At 49.9% G+C, this 22,434-nt stretch overlaps 1 protein-coding gene across 3 annotated transcripts in view; it reads left to right on the top strand.

Moving 5' to 3' along the window:
• The window catches only part of MAST2 (microtubule associated serine/threonine kinase 2), a 162,003-nt gene that overhangs the window by 32,429 nt on the left and 107,140 nt on the right, over positions 1-22,434 (top strand). For 2 of the 3 annotated variants that reach the window (XM_075181568.1, XM_075181567.1), the window contains exon 1: positions 14,915-15,138. The exons of the other annotated variant lie outside the window; for it this stretch is intronic. In XM_075181568.1, coding sequence (XP_075037669.1) covers positions 15,037-15,138 — 102 coding nt within the window. In that variant the 5' untranslated portion in view covers positions 14,915-15,036. Of the gene's footprint in view, positions 1-14,914; positions 15,139-22,434 lie in introns of those variants that run through there. 3 annotated transcript variants of the gene reach the window in all.

Genomic DNA, 22,434 nt, shown 5'->3' with positions numbered 1-22,434 from the left:
GCCACCTGTGTCAATCTTTGTGACCCGTTGCCTAGCAACGGGATGCTTCCTGTTTCTCCCGTTACCAGGCAATGGGACGCTTCCTGTTTCTCCCGTTACCAGGCAATGGGGCGCTTCCTATTTCTCCCGTTACCAGGCAATGGGACGCTTCCTGTTTCCCCCGACATTCTGCGCGCGCATCCCGTTACCAGGCAATGGGGCGCTTCCTATTTCTCCCGTTACCAGGCAATGGGGCGCTTCCTATTTCTCCCGTTACCAGGCAATGGGGCGCTTCCTGTTTCCTCCGACACTCTGCGTGCGCATGTACAGTGAGCCGCGCATCCCGTTACCAGGCAATGGGGCGCTTCCTATTTCTCCCGTTACCAGACATCGGGACGCTATTCGGCTTCCTGTCGGCGGTCAGCGTCTCTGACTGCCAATTACCGCCCATCTCTCAGGGACAACCTCTGGGGATAAATAGGGGCCTCTAGCACCATTAGGGTGCCAGAGTACTGGTTCTCACACCTGCTCCAGCACTTTGCCTGTTTGTCTGATCCTGCTTCCATTGTGACACCTCTTAACTTCCCTTCTTTTTACTACGCCTTGGCGCCTCATCGCTAATTCCGGCTCTCTGACTCTGGCTTGCCCTTTGACTCTTCTTCGGTTCTTACCTTGTACCTCGCTTCTCGGCTGTTTCTGACCCAGATTGATTGACTACGCCCATCCACGCAGATACTACGCCAGTGGCTGTATCGGAGAACCGCACCCTCTTACAGCAAAGCCCAAACTCCCTTGCGGGGTTCCCTGGTGAACACCAGGGGTGCATTAGACTCTGTGCCTCCCTGCTCAGCAGCGCTAATACCGGCTAGTAACTACTTCGCAGACCGTGACATACATACTCCACCTAGACTTTGTTTACAACCGTGGCACACTAAAGCAACACAAAAATCTACAAAAACTGTCTCGTAAAGCAGAACGTCACTGGCGTAAATCTTGTACCTCTAATGATTTCATCACTTATACTGCTATCTGCCACTCTTATCGAAATTCTCTGGACACTGCTAAACAATTATACTTCCAATCTCTTTATGCTCAGACTTCTAACCCTAAACGTCTTTTTAACACATTTAAATCTCTTCTCAATCCTCCCACCCCAAACCCTCCGACTAACATCAGTGCCCAGGATCTTGCTTCCTATGTCAAGGACAAAATAGATGGTATCATCTCCCTCGACAAGCAATCAGCTCAATTCCTTTGTGGCACCCTCTGACACTCTCTCTTCATTTGACCCCACAAATGAAGAGGAAGTCTCTACTCTCTTCTCATCTTACTACTCTACCTCCTGTTCTCATTATGCCATTCCCTCACAAATGGATAGGTCCCCGTCTGCTGTGCTTATTCCACCTCTAACTAAAATCTGTAATCTATCTCTCTCTCTCCTGTTATTTTTCCATCACTATTCAAGCAGGTAATGATTACTCCTAATTTGAATAATACAAAATTCTGACCTAAACTCTCTCTCAAATTACCGCCCCTTCTCCCAGCTCCCATGCCCCTCCAAGCTTCGCAAGAGAATTGTCTACACTCGCCTCACACACTTTCTTACAGCAAACAACCAATTGCATCCTCTTCAGTCAGGATTTCGCTTTCAACACTCCACGGAGACTGCGCTGACCAAGGTTGTCAATGATTTGATCACAGCAAAAAGTGAAGGCCATTACTCTCTTCTAGTTCTCCTGGATCTCTCTGCTGCATTTGACACTGTTGACCACTCTCTCCTCATACAAACGCTACAATCCCTAGGTCTTGAAAGCACTGTCCTATCCTGGTTCTCATCCTACCTATCTAATCGCTCTTTCAGTGTTAATTTCTCTGGAGCCACCTCTGCTCGGCTTCCTTTATCAGTTGGAGACCACAAGGCTCAGTCCTAGGTCCTCTGCTATTCTCTATCTACACCACTTCTCTTGGAAATCTTATAAGCTCCTTTGGATTTCAGTATCATCTCTATGCGGATGATACACAAATTTATCTATCCTCTCCTGATCTTTCATCATCTGTGTTGTCTCGCGTTACTGACTGTCTTTCTGCCATTTCATCTTGGATGTCTTCTCGCCAACTCAAACTCAATCTTTCTAAAACTGAATTAATAATATTCCCACCCAAAAACAGAAGCTTCCTGCCTGACATTTCTATTTCTGTTGATAACATGACCATAAATCCCACCACGCAAGCTCGCTGCCTATGTGTAATCCTTGATTTACAACTGTCGTTTATTCCCCACATCAACTCTATATCTAAATCATGTTACATACACCTAAAGAAAATGTCCAGAATACGCACATATCTCCCACAAGACACCGCAAAAACCTTAGTTCATGCACTTATCATCTCCCGCATCGACTATTGCAATTCCCTCCTTACTGGTCTTCCCAAAGTCAGACTTGAGCCCCTACAATTTATTTTGCATGCAGCGGCTAGATTGATTTTCCTTGCAAACCGTTCTTCCTCTGCTGAGCCACTCTGTCAGTCTCTACATTTCAACGAATCCAATATAAAATTCTTCTACTAACATACAAGGCCATCAATAAATCTCCTCACTTGTCTCAAAATATCTCCCAACTCGACACCTCCTTTCTGCACAAGATCTGCGTCTCATTACTTCTTCCCATTCCCGGTTACAGGACTTTTTCAGGTTGCACCCACTTTGTGGAATTCCCTCCCTCACACAATAAGACTTTCCTCTAGTCTTCAAACCTTCAAGCGTTCTCTGAAAACCCACCTCTTCAGACAAGCTTATAATATTCCTCAACTACCCTCCTACCCTTCCTAGGTTACCCTATTACCACACTCTACACAGCTAACACAAGACAACAACCCTCTGACCAATATAGTTGTGTGACTGATCACATAGCCCAGTCAATACTTTTACCTTTGCATTCTAGCTGGTCCAATGTGCAATATGATGTAGCACATGCCCTTGTGTTTCAAACTCCTATTGTCCTATAGATTGTAAGCTTGCGAGCAGGGTTCTCTTACCTCTCTGTATGTATGTATTACCCAGTATTGTCTTATTAATGTTTGTTCCCAATTGTAAAGCGCTACAGAATCTGACACCTATATCAGGAGTATCACTGCTCTATAATGCATGTTTGAGGTTCCTTGTAGCTGTGACCTTACTATAAGGAGATATAACTTCTACCCCACAACTGTGTGCCCAGAAATATAATTGCCGAGCTAATTAAAATAATAAGGGCAGTATGGGCAACCCCCCGTTTGTACCCCCCATCAGAGGAAAGAGTGTTCGAGGTCTCCTTAGACTTGTTTATTGGGTGTCCTGATATACTTATAATGAAAAGTAAAAAAAGGACCAAGGGCCACATTTTCTGTTGTACGGGGCCCTATGAACTTTCAGCTGGCCGTTGTCCTTCCTGACATTTACTATAATGAAATAGATCCTCTGTTTTACAATGAGTTACAGGATTAAACTTTTCCCTACATGATGTCTTGTGAAATATTGAGAACTGCAATGTTTGTCTGCAAATGTTAGAAAACAAAATGTTCTCGTTGTGTCACAAACGTTTCATAGATGATGATATATAAAATAATTTTGCAACTAAGTTTTGGACTGGTCACATAAATGAACATATTATATTATTATGTCAGGTCAGAGTTACCAGTTGCCATTTCCAATTCAAGTTCCCCATTAAAAATGTAAATAAATGTACTGACATTGCTGTTATTTGCAAAATGTCCCAGAAGCCACAGCAATCAGGTAACACATTCACTTTCATTGTTTAACTTCTAAATATGCATCCAGTGGCACAGCTGCTGTGTAACGGTGATACACGGTTCCTCTCAAGTCAATGGGAGACGTGCTCCTTTTCTTTAAACCTGATGACCCTTCTGCCTCTCGACCCCTGGCATCGTCTGACTACCCTGAGGTACAACGAAGGCAGTAGAAGAAGTGGCGGTATGACACGCCCACTTATACCCCCCACTTCCACCACTGTATATATATATATATATGTATACAGGGCAGGTGCCATCATTAGGCAGCTTTGGGCACCTGCCTGGGGCGCAGGGCTCTGGGGGGGCAGCACGGAGGCTGGACATTAATACTAACAATGTCTCTGAATGAGATCGCTTCGATCGCCCACCCGCCATATTCCCTGTGCTGATATGTGAAGAGACGCGGTCCGGTAACACGACCTCCCAGCATCTCCCCGGCTCCAGGCTTCTGACAGCGTCATGACTGCAGGCTGCTGCTGGCGGAGAGGAGCCCAGAGGCTCCAAGAAGGAAGAAGCAAGAAAGAAGAAGATGAGAAAAGAAAAGAAGAGGTAACTACATTCATAGAGAGAAAACAGAGGGAACGGGGCTGGAGAAAATGGTGGGACGAGAGGGGGGGCACCAGAAAAAAAAGGAGACAGAAACAAGAGGGGGGCAGCAGATTATTTTGAGAAAGAGGGGGGGCAGCAGATAATTTGGAGAAAAAGGGGGGGCAGCAGATAATTTGGAGAAAGAGGGGGCGCAGCAGAAAATATGAGATAGTGGGGGGCAGCAAAACATATGAGATAGTGGGGGCAGCAGATAATATGGAGAAAGGGGTCAGCAGAAAATATGAGAATGAGGGGGAAGCAGATAATATGGAGAGAGGGGGCTTAAGAAAATGTGGGGAAGAAATAGATGATGATGTTGATTTTTTAGGGCAAGAGGACAGAAAAAAGTTGTTTGGCCGGGGGACATGTGTTACAAGAACTGATGGGTACGGATGGCATGTGTGACGAGCTGATGGGTACGGGTGGCATGTGTGACGAGCTGATGGGTACAGGTGGCATGTGTGACGAGCTGATGGGTACGGGTGGCATGTGTGACGAGCTGATGGGTACGGGTGGCATGTGTGCCGAGAGCTGATGGGTACGGGTGGCATGTGTGACGAGCTGATGGGTACGGGTGGCATGTGTTACAAGAACTGATGGGTACGGATGGCATGTGTGACGAGCTGATGGGTACAGGTGGCATGTGTGACGAGCTGATGGGTACAGGTGGCATGTGTGACGAGCTGATGGGTACGGGTGGCATGTGTGACGAGCTGATGGGTACGGGTGGCATGTGTGCCGAGAGCTGATGGGTACGGGTGGCATGTGTGACGAGCTGATGGGTACGGGTGGCATGTGTGACGAGCTGATGGGTATGGGTGGCATGTTTGCCGAGAGCTGATGGGTACGGGTGGCATGTGTGACGAGCTGATGGGTAGGGGTGGCATGTGTGACGAGCTGATGGGTACGGGTGGCATGTGTCCCGAGAGCTGATGGGTACGGGTGGCATGTGTGACGAGCTGATGGGAACGGGTGGCATGTGTGACGAGCTAATGGGTACGGGTGGCACGTGTGACGAGCTGATGGGTACGGGTGGCATGTGTGCCGAGAGCTGATGGGTACGGGTGGCATGTGTGTCGAGCTGATGGGTACGGGTGGCATGTGTGATGAGCTGATGGGTACGGGTGGCATGTGTGACGAGCTGATGGGTACGGGTGGCATGTTTGCCGAGAGCTGATGGGTACGGGTGGCATGTGTGACGAGCTGATGGGTACGGGTGGCATGTGTGACGAGCTGATGGGTACGGGTGGCATGTGTGCCGAGAGCTGATGGGTACGGGTGGCACGTGTGACGAGCTGATGGGTACGGGTGGCATGTGTGACGAGCTGATGGGTACGGATGGCACGTGTGATGAGCTGATGGGTACGGGTGGCATGTGTGCCGAGAGCTGATGGGTACGGGTGGCATGTGTGACGAGCTGATGGGTACGGGTGGCATGTGTGCCGAGAGCTGATGGGTCCGGGTGGCATGTGTGCCGAGCTGATGGGTACGGGTGGCATGTGTGCCGAGAGCTGATGGGTACGGGTGGCATGTGTGCCGAGAGCTGATGGGTACGGGTGGCATGTGTGCCGAGAGCTGATGGGTACGGGTGGCATGTGTGACGAGCTGATGGGTACGGGTGGCATGTGTGCCGAGAGCTGATGGGTACGGGTGGCATGTGTGACGAGAGCTGATGGGTACGGGTGGCATGTGTGCCGAGAGCTGATGGGTACGGGTGGCATGTGTGCCGAGAGCTGATGGGTACGGGTGGCATGTGTGCCGAGAGCTGATGGGTACGGGTGGCATGTGTGACGAGCTGATGGGTACGGATGGCATGTGTGACGAGCTGATGGGTACGGGTGGCATGTGTGACGAGCTGATGGGTACGGGTGGCATGTGTGACGAGAGCTGATGGGTACGGGTGGCATGTGTGACGAGCTGATGGGTACGGGTGGCATGTGTGCCGAGAGCTGATGGGTACGGGTGGCATGTGTGACGAGCTGATGGGTATGGGTGGCATGTGTGCCGAGAGCTGATGGGTACAGGTGGCATGTGTGACGAGCTGATGGGTACGGGTGGCATGTGTGACGAGCTGATGGGTACGGGTGGCATGTGTGACGAGAGCTGATGGGTACGGGTGGCATGTGTGACGAGAGCTGATGGGTACGGGTGGCATGTGTGACGAGCTGATGGGTACGGGTGGCATGTGTGACAAGCTGATGGGTACGGGTGGCATGTGTGACGAGCTGATGGGTACGGGTGGCATGTGTGACGAGCTGATGGGTACGGGTGGCATGTGTGACGAGCTGATGGGTACGGGTGGCATGTGTGACGAGCTGATGGGTACGGGTGGCATGTGTGACGAGCTGATGGGTACGGGTGGCATGTGTGACGAGAGCTGATGGGTACGGGTGGCATGTGTGATGAGCTGATGGGTATGGGTAGCACGTGTGACGAGCTGATGGGTATGGGTGGCACGTGTGATGAGCTGATGGGTACGGGTGGCATGTGTGACGAGCTGATGGGTACGGGTGGCATGTGTGACGAGAGCTGATGGGTACGGGTGGCATGTGTGACGAGCTGATGGGCAGCGGAGGACTTGTCAGTGTATAACAGGTGAGTGATTTCTTGTTTTGTTCTGATATGTAACCTTTACAACCTCCCCTTTAGATATTCTGTATTTGCTCCTGGACAACATTCTGCGTCAGGCATCTGTGCGTCACCAGCCAGGAGGAGTAGTAGTTACTATTCTTATTTTACAAATGTCAAGTGTGTGAGGGGCTAGGAAGTGGGAATTGGGAGGGAGGACGGGTGGTAGGTTGAAGCTTTGCCTAGGGTGCATCGGCCCTGTCTGTTGAGAACCCCCCAGTGTAGTTCTGGTTCCCTGAGAAGAAAGTTGTTTTCTTTTAGTAAAGCTTAATAGATTTCACTTCAAGAAATACGTGTAATTCTGCTGCCGATGTGCAGATTTTGGAACCAGCTCCCAGTATATTCTATATAAAACCAAGCAAACCTTCCTGGGCAGCAGGTACATGAAATGGCCAGCAGGGGGAGCTCTGTTCCAGGGGCAGGTGGGGCAGGAAAGATGACTGCTGGGAGAGCCTGAAAGTTTTGCTGGCAGCCACAATTGTCAGGAACTTCCAATAACATTGTGACTTGTGGGTAATGTGCAAACTCCAGGTCGCATCTGTATCTAATATGCCGTTACTTAGTAACATTTGTGAAATATATTTTGTTTGATATTTGACTCATCTCAGCTGACGCCCCAGTGACCCCGGTGAATGTCCTGCATTGTTCTCTCTACAGATCAACGGGTCACATTTCATGGCAAACAGAGAACTCATTCACATCAGTCCTGCCCCATTGGAGCTTACAGTCTAAATTCCCTAACACACACACACAGACAGACTAGGGGCAATTTTGTTAGCAGCTAATTAACCTACCAGTATGTTTTTGGAGTGTGGGAGGAAACTGGAGCACCCGGAAGAAACCCACGCAAACACTGGGAAAACATACAAATTCCACACAGATAAGGCCATGGTCGGGAATTGAACTCATGACCCCAGTGCTGTGAGGCAGAAGTGCTGACCACTGAGCCACCGTGCTCCCACCGTGCATTTATATATTCATAGGGTGTAATGTAATGTACAAATGTGATATATAAAATAATAGCAGCTCCCATGTCCTCTTACTCGCAGGGTTTATTCAAGACATGAACGAGAACAATTGATCACTAAATAATTAGGGGAATTGTGTAATAGTGATAACAAGAGCTGAGGATTGTGTTCACTATTTTCTGGGGTGTACAATCCCCCTTCTGCATGGAGATACCTCAGAACAGGAGGACGGAGACACCAATGTATGAATGGGGGGGACAATAGACAAGTTTGTGCAGGGAAAAGCAGCAAATTAATCTGGTTGGTAAATGACGATGAGACACAAGGTGCGAGGTACCTGCTGCCTGTAGGTGTCTCAGAGGACAAGCGCACAGCATTGTGCTGTATTCAGCAGTTTGGGACAGGACACAAGGACGGCTCATTAATTTGCCTGTGTTGTAACAAGAACGAAGTCTTGTTGACAAATGTCTGGCACAAGCCCTGAGCACACAGAGGGGAACAGTGAGAGCAAACATATGTCTATGCACTTTTTGCATGATGTGTTTGCAGCTTTTAATTAGTGCATAAAAAGTTTTCAGCGAATCTAAGCAGAAATAAGATGTAACAAACCAGCCTCACAAGCTGAGACACTAATACCTTCTGTGAGCACTAACTAATGCAGAAAGCTGATGTCTACGAAATCTTGTCCTAATTACCATGCGTGATTCTGACTGTACTCATTATATAGAGCAACAGGCGACAAATGTATAAACCTGGAGATAGGCAGAGTAAATGGTGAGAGGAGTATGTGCCAAACACCAGTAGAATGTCTACTAGTAAATGGCAAATACCAGCAGAATGTATATTACTAAATGGCAAATACCAGCAGAATGTCTACTAGTAAATGGCAGCAGAATGTATATTACTAAATGGCAAATACCAGCAGAATGTCCTTCAAATCAGTGTTCTGTTTTCATTTTTATCCCCCCAAATTGTAATATACTGAGCATTGATATTAAAGGACTACATAATTTAATGTCTCCCTCATTGTTAGGACCACGTGATGTATATGTCATCTCAGGAAGCACAATTATAGGGGTGCTGCAGGGGACAATAGTCACAGCGCGCAGTCATTATGTTCCTCATATGGTGATAACAAGAGGAAGCAGATCATCCGATGTGTCACTGTGAGCGTCCTCCTCTAATCACTGTATGAGGAGAAGGGGGACTCCCAGATTGTGTAGTTGGAGAATTTAGAATGTAAGCTCCACTGTGACAGGGGCTGATGTGAAGGACTAGATATTCCCTTTAACGTGCTGCGTAATATGTGGGCACTATATAAATAAAGAGTAATAACAGGGCCCAGGGCCCTCTTAACAACCTTTTGGGCCCCCGGGCAAAGCAGTGCACCAGGGCCCCTATATATACATATATATATATATAAAAAAATAAAAAAAAGGGGCTATATATATGGGCCCTGCAGCCTAGGGGGGCCCGTCGGAGGCAGCACAATAAAAAAAAACCCAGAAAAAAAAGAAGAAAATACTTACCTTGCTGTCAGCTGGCGATCCGGCTCCCTCCCTGGTCTCCTCCTCCGTCGCGCTCCGCAATGGATGTCGAGCGGGCGTGATGACGTCACGCCTGACATGCACTGCCAGCGCCGCACGGAGGAGGGGACCATGGAGGGAGCCGGATCGCCAGCTGACAGCAAGGTAAGTATTTTCTTCTTTTTTTTCAGGTTTTTTTTTTTGTGCTGCCTCCGACGGGCCCCCCTGGGCTGCAGGGCCCCCGAGCACCTGCCCATTGTGCCCAATGGGAAAGAGGGCCCTGACAGGGTCTGTGTATATAACATGAACCTTCCAGGATTAGACAATAACATTGTTCCAAGTCTTTGAGTTTAACCATCAAAGTATTTGTTTAATGGGAAGGGAATGAAAACAGTGTACAGTGTTCTTATGCTTTGTACTTCCGTTTACTTTCACTAACCTCTGAGCGTGACACCGCCCGTCGCACCAGCGCAGGGAACTGACAATCTGATGGAGATTTAGTCATTATCCACTGCTCCCGTTCTCAGGGGATAGATCACAAACGCATGGAAACGCTTGTGGCACCTGTACAAAGTAACGCGGAGAAAGCATTTACTGTTCCCTATCTCTATGTCGGTGCTCCGGAACCTGCTCTCACCCTCAGCACACCTCAGCCCTTCCCAGAAGTTCGCGACACACCAAACGCAAAAATATACAAAAAAAGCTGGAATTACCGCTTGCGGGAGCGTCACACATTCATAATTGTCACCCTCGTAACATAATAATAATAATAATAATAATAATAAACTCTTTATTTCACTAAAATATTTTACACAGAAAACATATGGAACAAATGGTGAAATTATTTACTTGAGACAAGGTCTTCCAGTACAGCATAGTACGACGTATGTACCGGCATAAATCATGTGCTTTATGTCATTGCGCCCAGCACACTTAGCAACATCTTGTGGCACACCAGTGTGCCGTGGCACACTTAGTAACATCTCGTGGCACACCAGTGTGCCGTGGCACACATAGCAACATCTTGCGGCACACTGCTCTGCCTTGGCACACTTAGTAACATCTTGTGGCACACCAGTGTGCCGTGGCACACTTAGCAACATTTTGCGGCACACCAGTGTGCCGTGGCACACTTAGTAACATCTCGTGGCACACCAGTGTGCCTTGGCACACTTAGTAACATCTTGCGACACACCAGTGTGCCGTGGCACACTTAGCAACATCTTGTGGCACACTGCTCTGCCGTGGCACACTTAGTAACATCTCGTGGCACACCAGTGTGCCGTGGCACACTTAGTAACATCTCGTGGCACACTGCTCTGCCGTGGCACACTTAGTAACATCTCGTGGCACACTGCTCTGCCGTGGCACACTTAGTAACATCTCATGGCACACCAGTGTGCCGTGGCACACTTAGTAACATCTCGTGGCACACCAGTGTGCCGTGGCACACTTAGTAACATCTCGTGGCACACCAGTGTGCCGTGGCACACGTAGTAACATCTCGTGGCACACTGCTCTGCCGTGGCACACTTAGTAACATCTCGTGGCACACTGCTCTGCCGTGGCACACTGGTTGAGGAGCACTGCTCTATATAATCATCTCTCTGATGTATTACAAACAACAGATGTGAAGGTGCACAAGAGATTATAGCACAATAAACGCTATTCTACAATCAAGCAAATTATTTATTAAGTTTAAAGTATTCTGTAAAAAAAATATTTTCTTCTTTCTTTAGGTTGTCGTTTCTCTGATCATGTTGTATAAATGTGAGCGCTGTGTAACACTCCCAGATACTGTGATATATATTTATAGACACAGGAATTAGAGATCATTTATTGAGTATCCTCATTGTGCGTTGTGGTTACAGGACTGAGGGGTCCGGTATTCATATTATTCAGTGTTAAGATAATTCCTCTTACACCATTCCTGGCTGTAATACCAGGGTCAATAACTGCAGAAAATACTTTATACCTATGTAATTATAAACATTTACTGACACACAACATTCTTACTAACACTGTGATTGTAGAAGATAACCTCATGTTATATGTAACGCAGCAGTATTATTATGTTGTTGTATTTTTACTGGTCGGTAGAAATGTGAATAATATTATAGATTCTGGTTTTATGTTCTGCTGTCAGTAACTTTTACTGACATTTGGAGATCATGAGCCGTTCTCTCCTCATTTCATCTTACTCTTTGGAGAGATTATCCCATAGTTTTCCTCTTGCACCCCAGTCTGTACATGGTGAGTGCAGAGGACCTATGTCTGTTTCTGTTTATACAATGTAACTCCCATGACTCTTGCACCCCATTCTTTACATTAATTAATTCCAACTTGTGTCAGGTGAGTCCCAGGTCTCCCATGGCTGCTAGTGCTTGGGAAAGACTTGCCTTTAAAAGCTGTGTGCAGGTCAGCCTTAAGCCCAGATAAATAGCATAGCATTTGATCATGTTAGACTGACCAGATTGGGAAGACTTTGGCGTGAGTTGGTCAGCTTAACATATATTGCAATATGTGGAACTAACATTCCCAGTTTTTAATATAGAACAGTATTTAGTACAGCATTAATTATGTGTTTGGAGAGTGCAGAGTATCCCTGTTTTTTTTATTATCCCATAGTTTGTCAGTTGGAGCTGAAGGGGGATACGGCGCCCCCTCCTGGCAGAGGTGCCACATCCCATGCTAAGTCCCAGACAGTAGAGGACCAGTTACTATTAGTGCAATGTTGGGGCAGATATTAGATGTCCCCGATGTTTACGTTGTGTGAGAGCAGCAAATTATTCTACTAACACTGAAAATACTGGAAAATTTATATGAAATGAACAAGGTGACACCGAGTCAGGGAGTGACAGCTCACACAGTATACATGGGAAGTGGTACTGTGCACTGGGTCAGGGGGTGACAGCTCACACAGTATACATGGGAAGTGGTACTGTGCACTGGGTCAGGGGGTGACAGCTCACACAGTATACATGGGAAGTGGTACTGTGCACTGGGTCAGGGGGTGACAGCTCAGACACACAGTATACATAGGAAGTTGTACTGTGCACTGGGTCAGGGGGTGACAGCTCAAACAGTATACATAGGAAGTTGCACTGTGCACTGGGTCAGTGGGTGACCGCTCAGACACCCAGTATACATGGGAAGTTGTACTGTGCACTGGGTCAGTGGGTGACAGCTCAGACACCCAGTATACATGGGAAGTTGTACTGTGCACTGGGTCAGGGGGTGACAGCTCACGCACACACAGTATACATGGGAAGTGGTACTGTGCACTGGGTCAGGAGGCGACAGCTCAGACACACAGTATACATGGGAAGTGGTACTCTGCACTGGGTCAGAGGGTGACAGCTCATACAGTATACATAGGAATACCTAATAACATTCCCAGTTTTTAATATAGAACAGTATTTAGTACAGCATTAATTATGTGTTTGGAGAGTGCAGAGTATCCCTGTTTTTTTTATTATCCCATAGTTTGTCAGTTGGAGCTGAAGGGGATACGGCGCCCCCTCCTGGCAGAGGTGCCACATCCCATGCTAAGTCCCAGACAGTAGAGGACCAGTTACTATTAGTGCAATGTTGGGGCAGATATTAGATGTCCCCGATGTTTACGTTGTGTGAGAGCAGCAAATTATTCTACTAACACTGAAAATACTGGAAAATTTATATGAAATGAACAAGGTGACACCGAGTCAGGGAGTGACAGCTCACACAGTATACATGGGAAGTGGTACTGTGCACTGGGTCAGGGGGTGACAGCTCACACAGTATACATGGGAAGTGGTACTGTGCACTGGGTCAGGGGGTGACAGCTCAGACACACAGTATACATGGGAAGTGGTACTGTGCACTGGGTCAGGGGGTGACAGCTCAGACACACAGTATACATGGGAAGTGGTACTGTGCACTGGGTCAGAGGGTGACAGCTCACACAGTATACATGGGAAGTGGTACTTTGCACTGGGTCAGGGGGTGACAGCTCACACAGTATACATGGGAAGTGGTACTGTGCACTGGATCAGGAGGCGACAGCTCAGACACACAGTATACATGGGAAGTGGTACTGTGCACTGGGTCAGAGGGTGACAGCTCACACAGTATACATGGGAAGTGGTACTGTGCACTGGGTCAGGGGGTGACAGCTCACACAGTATACATGGGAAGTGGTACTGTGCACTGGGTCAGGGGGTGACAGCTCAGACACACAGTATACATGGGAAGTGGTACTGTGCACTGGGTCAGGAGGTGACATCTCACACAGTATACATGGGAAGTGGTACTGTGCACTGGGTCAGGGGGTGACAGCTCAGACACACAGTATACATGGGAAGTGGTACTGTGCACTGGGTCAGGAGGTGACAGCTCACACAGTATACATGGGAAGTTGCACTGTGCACTGGGTCAGGGGGTGACAGCTCAGACACCCAGTATACATGGAAAGTTGTACTGTGCACTGGGTCAGGGGGTGACAGCTCAGACACACAGTATACATGGGAAGTTGTACTGTGCACTGGGTCAGGGGATGACAGCTCAGACACACAGTATACATAGGAAGTTGTACTGTGCACTGAGTCAGGAGGTGACAGTTTACACAGTATACATAGGAAGTTGTACTGTGCACTGGGTCAGGGGGTGACAGCTCAAACAGTATACATAGGAAGTTGCACTGTGCACTGGGTCAGTGGGTGACCGCTCAGACACCCAGTATACATGGGAAGTTGTACTGTGCACTGGGTCAGTGGGTGACAGCTCAGACACCCAGTATACATGGGAAGTTGTACTGTGCACTGGGTCAGGGGGTGACAGCTCACGCACACACAGTATACATGGGAAGTGGTACTGTGCACTGGGTCAGGAGGCGACAGCTCAGACACACAGTATACATGGGAAGTGGTACTCTGCACTGGGTCAGAGGGTGACAGCTCATACAGTATACATAGGAAGTTGTACTGTGCACTGGGTCAGGAGGTGACAGCTCAGACAGTATACATGGGAAGTTGCACTGTGCACTGGGTCACGGGGTGACAGCTCAGACAGTATACAAAGGAAGTTGTACTGTGCACTGGGTCAGGGGATGTCAGCTCACACAGTATACATAGGAAGTGGTACTGTGCACTGGGTCAGGGGGTGACAGCTCACACAGTATACATAGGAAGTTGCACTGTGCACTGGGTCAGGGGGTGACAGCTCAGACACACAGTATACATGGGAAGTTGCACTGTGCACTGGGTCAGGGGGTGACAGCTCAGACAGTATACATAGGAAGTTGTACTGTGCACTGGTCAGGACTCATTGACAGTTATCTGAGCGGACCAGTCACAGCGATGACTGACGGCAGCCGTCAGCCAATCACCGCGGCGCACGAGACACGCCCGTGTTGCTAGGCAGGAGGACACGCCCCCAGTCTGGCCCCGCCCCCTGCAGCAGCGGCTGGTTTGACAGGAGCTGGATGTAGATCCGGCTGGCGGGCAGCGGAGTGATCGCACAGGAACCGGGCTGAGACATGGTGCCCACCGGGTGAGCGCCCGTCTGACCCGCAGCCAGCCATGAGGAAAGCCCGGGGGAGCCAGGAGCAGCCCGGCCCCGGGGAGTACACCCTGCGGAGGAGGACGGTGGGAGCTGAGGAGAGAGCGGGGAGCAGAGAGCAGGTAACCCCGATGTGTCCCGGAGCCTGAGGGGGGGTCCCCATCATATGGGGGGGCTGTACTGTAACCTCTTCATTGTGCGTGAGATGGGGGACCTGGCCCGCAGAGCTTACAATCTAGTCTGTTAAACCCCCACTCTCTCCATGAGCTGATCATCATCACTAATCATTTATATTATTATTACTATCCTCATCTGCGGTGTTATCTGGGGAAGTGTGCACCTGGCCACAAGAGCTTGCAATCTATTCTAATAGTTATCACTAATATTTATATTATCATCGTTACTATTACAATTATTACTACCCTCATCGTTTTAGTTGTTATCCTGGAGAGTGTGACATGGTCACAAGAGCTTGCAGTCTAATATGTAAATGCCCCCCTTTACCATCAGTATTCTGATTATCATTTTATCTGTGGTTCTGTGATCTGATGCTCTGTCTCTCCCACCCCCCCCATGTCTCTCCCACCCCCCATGTCTCTTCCCCCCCCCCCCCATGTCTCTCCCACCCCCCCCATGTCTCTCCACCCCCCCCATGTCTCTCCCACCCCCCCATGTCTCTCCCACCCCCCCATGTCTCTCCCACCCCCCATGTCTCTCCCCCCCCCCCCCCCATGTCTCTCCCACCCCCCCCATGTCTCTCCCACCCCCCCCATGTCTCTCCCACCCCCCCCATGTCTCTCCCACCCCCCCCATGTCTCTCCCACCCCCCCATGTCTCTCCCACCCCCCCATGTCTCTCCCCCCCCCCCCCCATGTCTCTCCCACCCCCCCCATGTCTCTCCCACCCCCCCATGTCTCTCCCACCCCCCCCATGTCTCTCCCACCCCCCCATGTCTCTCCCACCCCCCCATGTCTCTCCCACCCCCCCATGTCTCTCCCACCCCCATGTCTCTCCCCCCCCCCCATGTCTCTCCCCCCCCCCATGTCTCTCCCCCCCCCCCCCATGTCTCCCCCCCCCCCATGTCTCTCCCACCTCCCCCCCCATGTCTCTCCCACCACCCCCCATGTCTCTCCCACCCCCCCATGTCTCTCCCACCTCCCCCCCATGTCTCTCCCCCCCCGTCTCTCCCACCCCCCCATGTCTCTCCCCTCGCCCCCATGTCTCATGAGGTGCATAGTGTGGCTGACCGGTGTGTGTGCATATGGGGTGTAAAACATGTCACATTAATGTGAATGGAGCTGTGTCTATATACCGATCAGCATATAATTAGTCATAGTGTGCCCAACATGTTAAAACAAACTACATTGTCCTGTGCCCCTCCCACCAGAGCCAGCCTGTACCCTCCATAGTCACGGAAACTATTAGAATCGGTAAGTTATTATTATTGTTTATTTGTTAGGCGCCACAAGGTTTCCGCAGCGCCGTACATGGTACATACAGTAGACTATACAGGGTGAGACAGTACAGAACAATAAACACAAAGTACCAGTACTTCAGAACTCTGGGCAGGCAGATACAGTAGAGACGGAGCGGAAGAACAGGTATGGAGACAGGAGGGAAGATGGGCCCTGCTCATACGAGCTTACATCCTAAGGGAGGGTAAACAGAATCAGGTACATAAGGGAGCCAGTGAAGCAACGGGGAGAGAGAAAGGGGCCAGGGGAGAACCAGAAGAGGTGAGAGGTTAGGTGGATGATTGGTAGGCCTTAAGGAACAGGTGAGTTTTAAGAGCCCGCTTGAAGGAGCACAGATTGGGTGAGAGACGAATGGAGCGAGGGAGGTCGTTCCAGTGAAGGGGGGCAGCACGGGAGAAGTCTTGGATTCTAGAGTGGGAAGAGGTGATCAGAGTGGAGGAGAGGCGGCGATCATTGGCTGAGCGCAGGGAGCGGGCGGAGTGTGAATGGAGAGGAGGTTAGAGATATAAGGGGCAGTAGACTGGGAGAGAGCCTTGTAAGTGGTGGTGAGGAGTTTGAAAAGGATTCTGTAGGGGAAGGGGGTTCCTAGTATTATTATTATTATTATTATTATTATTAATTAATTTTATTTATAAGGCGCCACTAGGTATCCGTAGCGCCGTACAGGGACAGACAGAAACACGATACAGGGGAGACAGCACGGAACAGTTAACAAAAAGCACAGTAACTCGGAAGCTCAATGTACAGCTAGATGAGAGGTGAGAGCCCCAGCGGTGTAGCTAGAGGGGCAGAAGGGCAGGAGGACCTCACGGAGGAGACAAGGAGCTGGAGAGCAGAGTTAAGGTGGTGGAGAACAGGAGGAGAGGAGGCCCTGCACGAAGGAGCGTACAATCTAAGGGGAGGGTAGGACGGACAGAGGCACAAGTGTAGGAGGAGGAAAGGGGGAGAACGCAGAGAGGGGAGAGGAGAATGACGAGGAGGGAGGCAGGAGGAGGGCAGGATAGGGAGGGCGGTAGGTGGGAGGCTGGAAGGAGGTCGGTTAGGTGGGGGACTGGAAGGCTTTGAGGAAGAGGTGGGTTTTTTAAGGCCCGTTTGAAGCTGGACAAGTTGGGGGATGTTCTGATGGAGCGGGGGAGCTGGTTTCAGTGGAGGGGGGCAGCGCGGGAGAAGTCTTGGATGGGAGGAGGTAACCAGGGGGGAGGAGAGGCGACGGTCATTAGTCGAACGCAGAGGGCGGGATAGAGCGTGGATGGAAATGAGGCTGGAGATGTAGGGAGCACTGGAGTTGGAGAGGGCCTTGAAAGTAAGTGTGAGGAGCTTGAACACTATTCTGTAGGGGAAGGGGAGCCAGTGAAGGGATTGGTATAGGGGGGAGACAGAAGAGGAGCGGCGAGAAAGGAAAATGAGCCGAGCGGCTGCATTGAGTACAGAGCGAAGGGGAGCGAGATGAGTGCGGGGGAGGCCGGTAAGGAGGAGGTTGCAGTAGTATGTAGTGTTCCAGGAGGCTGCGCTGTTTGGGTGGCCCTGGGACGGAGGCCGTGCTGTTAGGGTGGCCCGGGGGGGGGAGGAGGCTGCGCTGTTGGGGTGGCCCGGGGGGGTGCAGGCTGCGCTGTTGGGGTGGCCCGGGGGGGGGAGGCTGCGCTGTTAGGGTGGCCCGGGGGGGGAGGAGGCTGCGCTGTTGGGGTGGCCCGGGGGGTGCAGGCTGCGCTGTTGAGGTGGCCCGGGGGGCGGAGGCTGCGCTGTTAGGGTGGCCCGGGGGGGGAGGAGGCTGCGCTGTTGGGGTGGCCCGGGGGGGTGCAGGCTGCGCTGTTGGGGTGGCCCGGGGGGGCGGAGGCTGCGCTGTTGGGGTAGCCCGGGGGGGCGGAGGCTGCGCTGTTGGGGTGGCCCGTGGGGGGGGGCGAAGGCTGCGCTGTTGGGGTGGCCCTTGTGGAGGAGGCTGCGCTGTTGGGGTGGCCCTTGTGGAGGAGGCTGCGCTGTTGGGGTCCTATATCTATCGCTGACCATGTGGCTGATAAAAGGAACTAAGGAGAATTTACCTGTGGCCTCATTATATAATTTTGTCCAGTTTTGGATTAGGAAACCGTCAACTGGTCCTCGCTTTGTATGTTGCGAAATTATCACTGTGTTAGTGACCAATCAGACCAGATAATGCAGCGTTCCCATTCCATATAAATGCAGCGATCTGTGACACATTAATTGCCCTCAACTTCTGTCTGGTTTAAATATAATTTGTTTCTAAATCCTTTGAATTCTGACGATAATTTACTTATTCTTCATAGTAACATCTGTTCTCATCTCCTGGTTAGTGAAGCTTCAGGGGAGATAGATATATAGCATTTTATTTCTGTCATCTCTTTATCACCTTTATAATGTGCTTTTTTTTTTTTTATTCTCGGTTTTCTCATAAGATTTCCCTGCGCAAAACAAACCTTTTTTTTTTTTTTTTTTTTCCTTTTTGATCATAAATATATATTTAGCAAAAGTTACAGAACGTGATAAATTGTTCAGTATTTTATTTTGAAAAGCTGTTTATTCCCAGAGCCGGTGTCCATGACTCGGTTACAGCCCAATGATCCCTTTCTGTTTAATCTCTGTTATTTAGGTTGTGATGTCACAGAGAGCGATGTATACAATATGAACGTCCTGTTTCTGATTTGCTCAGTTATTTCAGTGCTTCTCTGTGGTTTGTCCTTGCTGGTACATGTAGTTCTACAGCATTCGGCGAGCCTCAGACATAGACACATATCTTTCATTACAGGTTCACTTTAAGACTGTAGCATTTATCAGTAACATCTCCGTGTTTGTGGCCTCTAGATATCAAAGTTTATCTATGGAACAATCTGTTCTGCTTTTCGGTGATAACTCGATGCGAGAAAAACTACCTTTCATATAGTATATTTTGCACATTTGGTGAAAAATCTTATTTACGTCCTCCTGGTGTTTATAGATACTGTGATAATAATTGGTTTGTTACACCCCTGACATTAGATGGGAGGAAATGGCAGCGAGTTACTTTCTGTGCATTGTGACTGGTTAATATATGAGACAGCTCTGTCGGGAGGTGGAATCCGCACAATGAAAGGATCAACGGGACCAAGATGTCCCCGCACACGGGTCAGGCTATGGGATAGGACCCAGATGTCCCTGCACACGGGTCAGGCTATGGGATAGGACCCAGATGTCCCTGCACACGGGTCAGGCTATGGGATAGGACCCAGATGTCCCTGCACACGGGTCAGACTATGGGATAGGACCCAGATGTCCCTGCACACGGGTCAGACTATGGGATAGGACCCAGATGTCCCTGCACACGGGTCAGGCTGTGGGATAGGACCCAGATGTCCCTGCACACGGGTCAGGCTATGGGATAGGACCCAGATGTCCCTGCACACGGGTCAGACTGTGGGATAGGACCCAGATGTCCCTGCACACGGGTCAGGCTATGGGATAGGACCCAGATGTCCCTGCACACGGGTCAGGCTATGGGATAGGACCCAGATGTCCCTGCACACGGGTCAGGCTATGGGATAGGACCCAGATGTCCCTGCACACGGGTCAGGCTATGGGATAGGACCCAGATGTCCCTGCACACGGGTCAGGCTATGGGATAGGACCCAGATGTCCCTGCACACGGGTCAGGCTATGGGTTAGGACCCAGATGTCCCTGCACACGGGTCAGGCTATGGGTTAGGACCCAGATGTCCCTGCACACGGGTCAGGCTATGGGACAGGACCCAGATGTCCCTGCACACGGGTCAGACTATGGGATAGGACCCAGATGTCCCTGCACACGGGTCAGGCTATGGGACAGGACCCAGATGTCCCTGCACACGGGTCAGGCTATGGGATAGGACCCAGATGTCCCTGCACACGGGTCAGGCTATGGGATAGGACCCAGATGTCCCTGCACACGGGTCAGGCTATGGGTTAGGACCCAGATGTCCCTGCACACGGGTCAGGCTATGGGTTAGGACCCAGATGTCCCTGCACACGGGTCAGGCTATGGGACAGGACCCAGATGTCCCTGCACACGGGTCAGACTATGGGATAGGACCCAGATGTCCCTGCACACGGGTCAGGCTATGGGACAGGACCCAGATGTCCCTGCACACGGGTCAGGCTATGGGATAGGACCCAGATGTCCCTGCACACGGGTCAGGCTATGGGACAGGACCCAGATGTCCCTGCACACGGGTCAGGCTATGGGACAGGACCCAGATGTCCCTGCACACGGGTCAGGCTATGGGACAGGACCCAGATGTCCCTGCACACGGGTCAGGCTATGGGATAGGACCCAGATGTCCCTGCACACGGGTCAGACTATGGGATATCTCTATGCTGCTCCTATTCTACCACTCCGTATTTACAAATAGGAGCATCCAGGTCGTCTTACCCACTGGTGTCAGATATATAAATGTGGATGTGACCTGTTGGTCCCAGTCACCCCATACTCGCCTGTATTTATTTACGTGAGGGGCTAGTGGGACATGCGCCCATTGATTCACCCTCCTGACCACAACTACAGGTGCTGGTTATCACCGCAGGTCAGATATGATTTAGTTTGCGGTGTGACTGCATTTTCCTTACTTCAGAGGGTAACTTTAAGGCAGCTCCAGTCTGTTGTGCAGTCGTCGGAGGACTAAAGGTCAAAAGTCCTGCTGGGAAATGATACCTGATTTCACTCTCCCTGGTGCTTTAGGGGCCAACGTGATATTTGGGGCTGACATGTTTTTGGCATCTGCGTAACATTACTGTCATATGTCCATTTCAGGGATCTTTCCAATGTGTTTTTAATCCAAACCTCCGCTGAGCATTGTACAACAAGTGTGTTTGTAATGGTGTTTTAAGAATGAGGTAGGAGACCGTGACACTGTATGTAAATGAAGGAGGACACCCTAAAATCCATCTTTGAGCCTTGTATGATAACCTTCTGGCACTGCTGTGACTTTATGTACAGTATTGATCCCTGGGGAAGGCGCAGGCAGATGATGTGAAATAATTGTATATATGTTACTTTGTTGGGCCCCCATTGTGCCTGTATGTGGGGCCTGTTCCTGTGATCATTCATTTCTGCTCCATAGAGACTGATATTTTTACTCATCCACCCCAGAGGACCCACGATCTCGTGGAGCTCAGCCGTGTCCAAGGTTTCCATTATATCATCTGTAAGTAATAGGGCCGGTCGTGGGACGTGGCTGAGTGTCCTGAATCCTTGGTCCTTTAGGGTCAGTAGTAGATGGATCATGGGGTCCTGGAAGCACAGAAGGGGGAGGGAGATGGTCGTTCTGACATGTCTGTAACATCTGCATCTAATTATAGACAGGTCATGCGTGTCAACGGAGCTCTACAGACTAATTGCTGGTTCATGTAGAGGGTCTGAGTCTCTTCAAGATATATTGGACATGAAGCCGTTATACAGTTGTTTGGAAGATATACAGAACCAGCACATAAAGTTAGAATTGTAACGGCACAGAAGATATTTATAGCTGTGTATGTTGTCTACATATGTTTTATGTGACTGAGCGCATGGTGAGAGAATTAAGACTCATGTGTGGGGAATGCAGTGTATGATACCATATTTGTTCAGTTACTGGTTCTGTATTGTGTGTCAGTGAAGAGTCCTTATTCTCTGTGTCATAATACAACTTCAGCATTTTATTTCTGTGCAATCCCCCCTCAGAAGTGGGCAACGTGCACACAACCAGTGCTCAGCAGTGTAACATACGTGTCCTGTGCCTGTCGGACCTACAGCCAGCGCTCAGCAGCATTACATACGTGTCCTGTGCCGGTAGGACCTACAGCCAGCGCTCAGCAGCATTACATACGTGTCCTGTGCCTGTAGGACCTACAGCCAACGCTCAGCAGCATTACATACGTGTCCTGTGCCTGTAGGACCTACAGCCAGCGCTCAGCAGCATTACATACGTGTCCTGTGCCTGTAGG

Source organism: Mixophyes fleayi, chromosome 8 (genome assembly GCF_038048845.1).
Source record: "Mixophyes fleayi isolate aMixFle1 chromosome 8, aMixFle1.hap1, whole genome shotgun sequence".
NCBI lineage: Eukaryota > Metazoa > Chordata > Amphibia > Anura > Limnodynastidae > Mixophyes > Mixophyes fleayi.
This window is presented reverse-complemented; position numbering and strand designations above follow the sequence as displayed.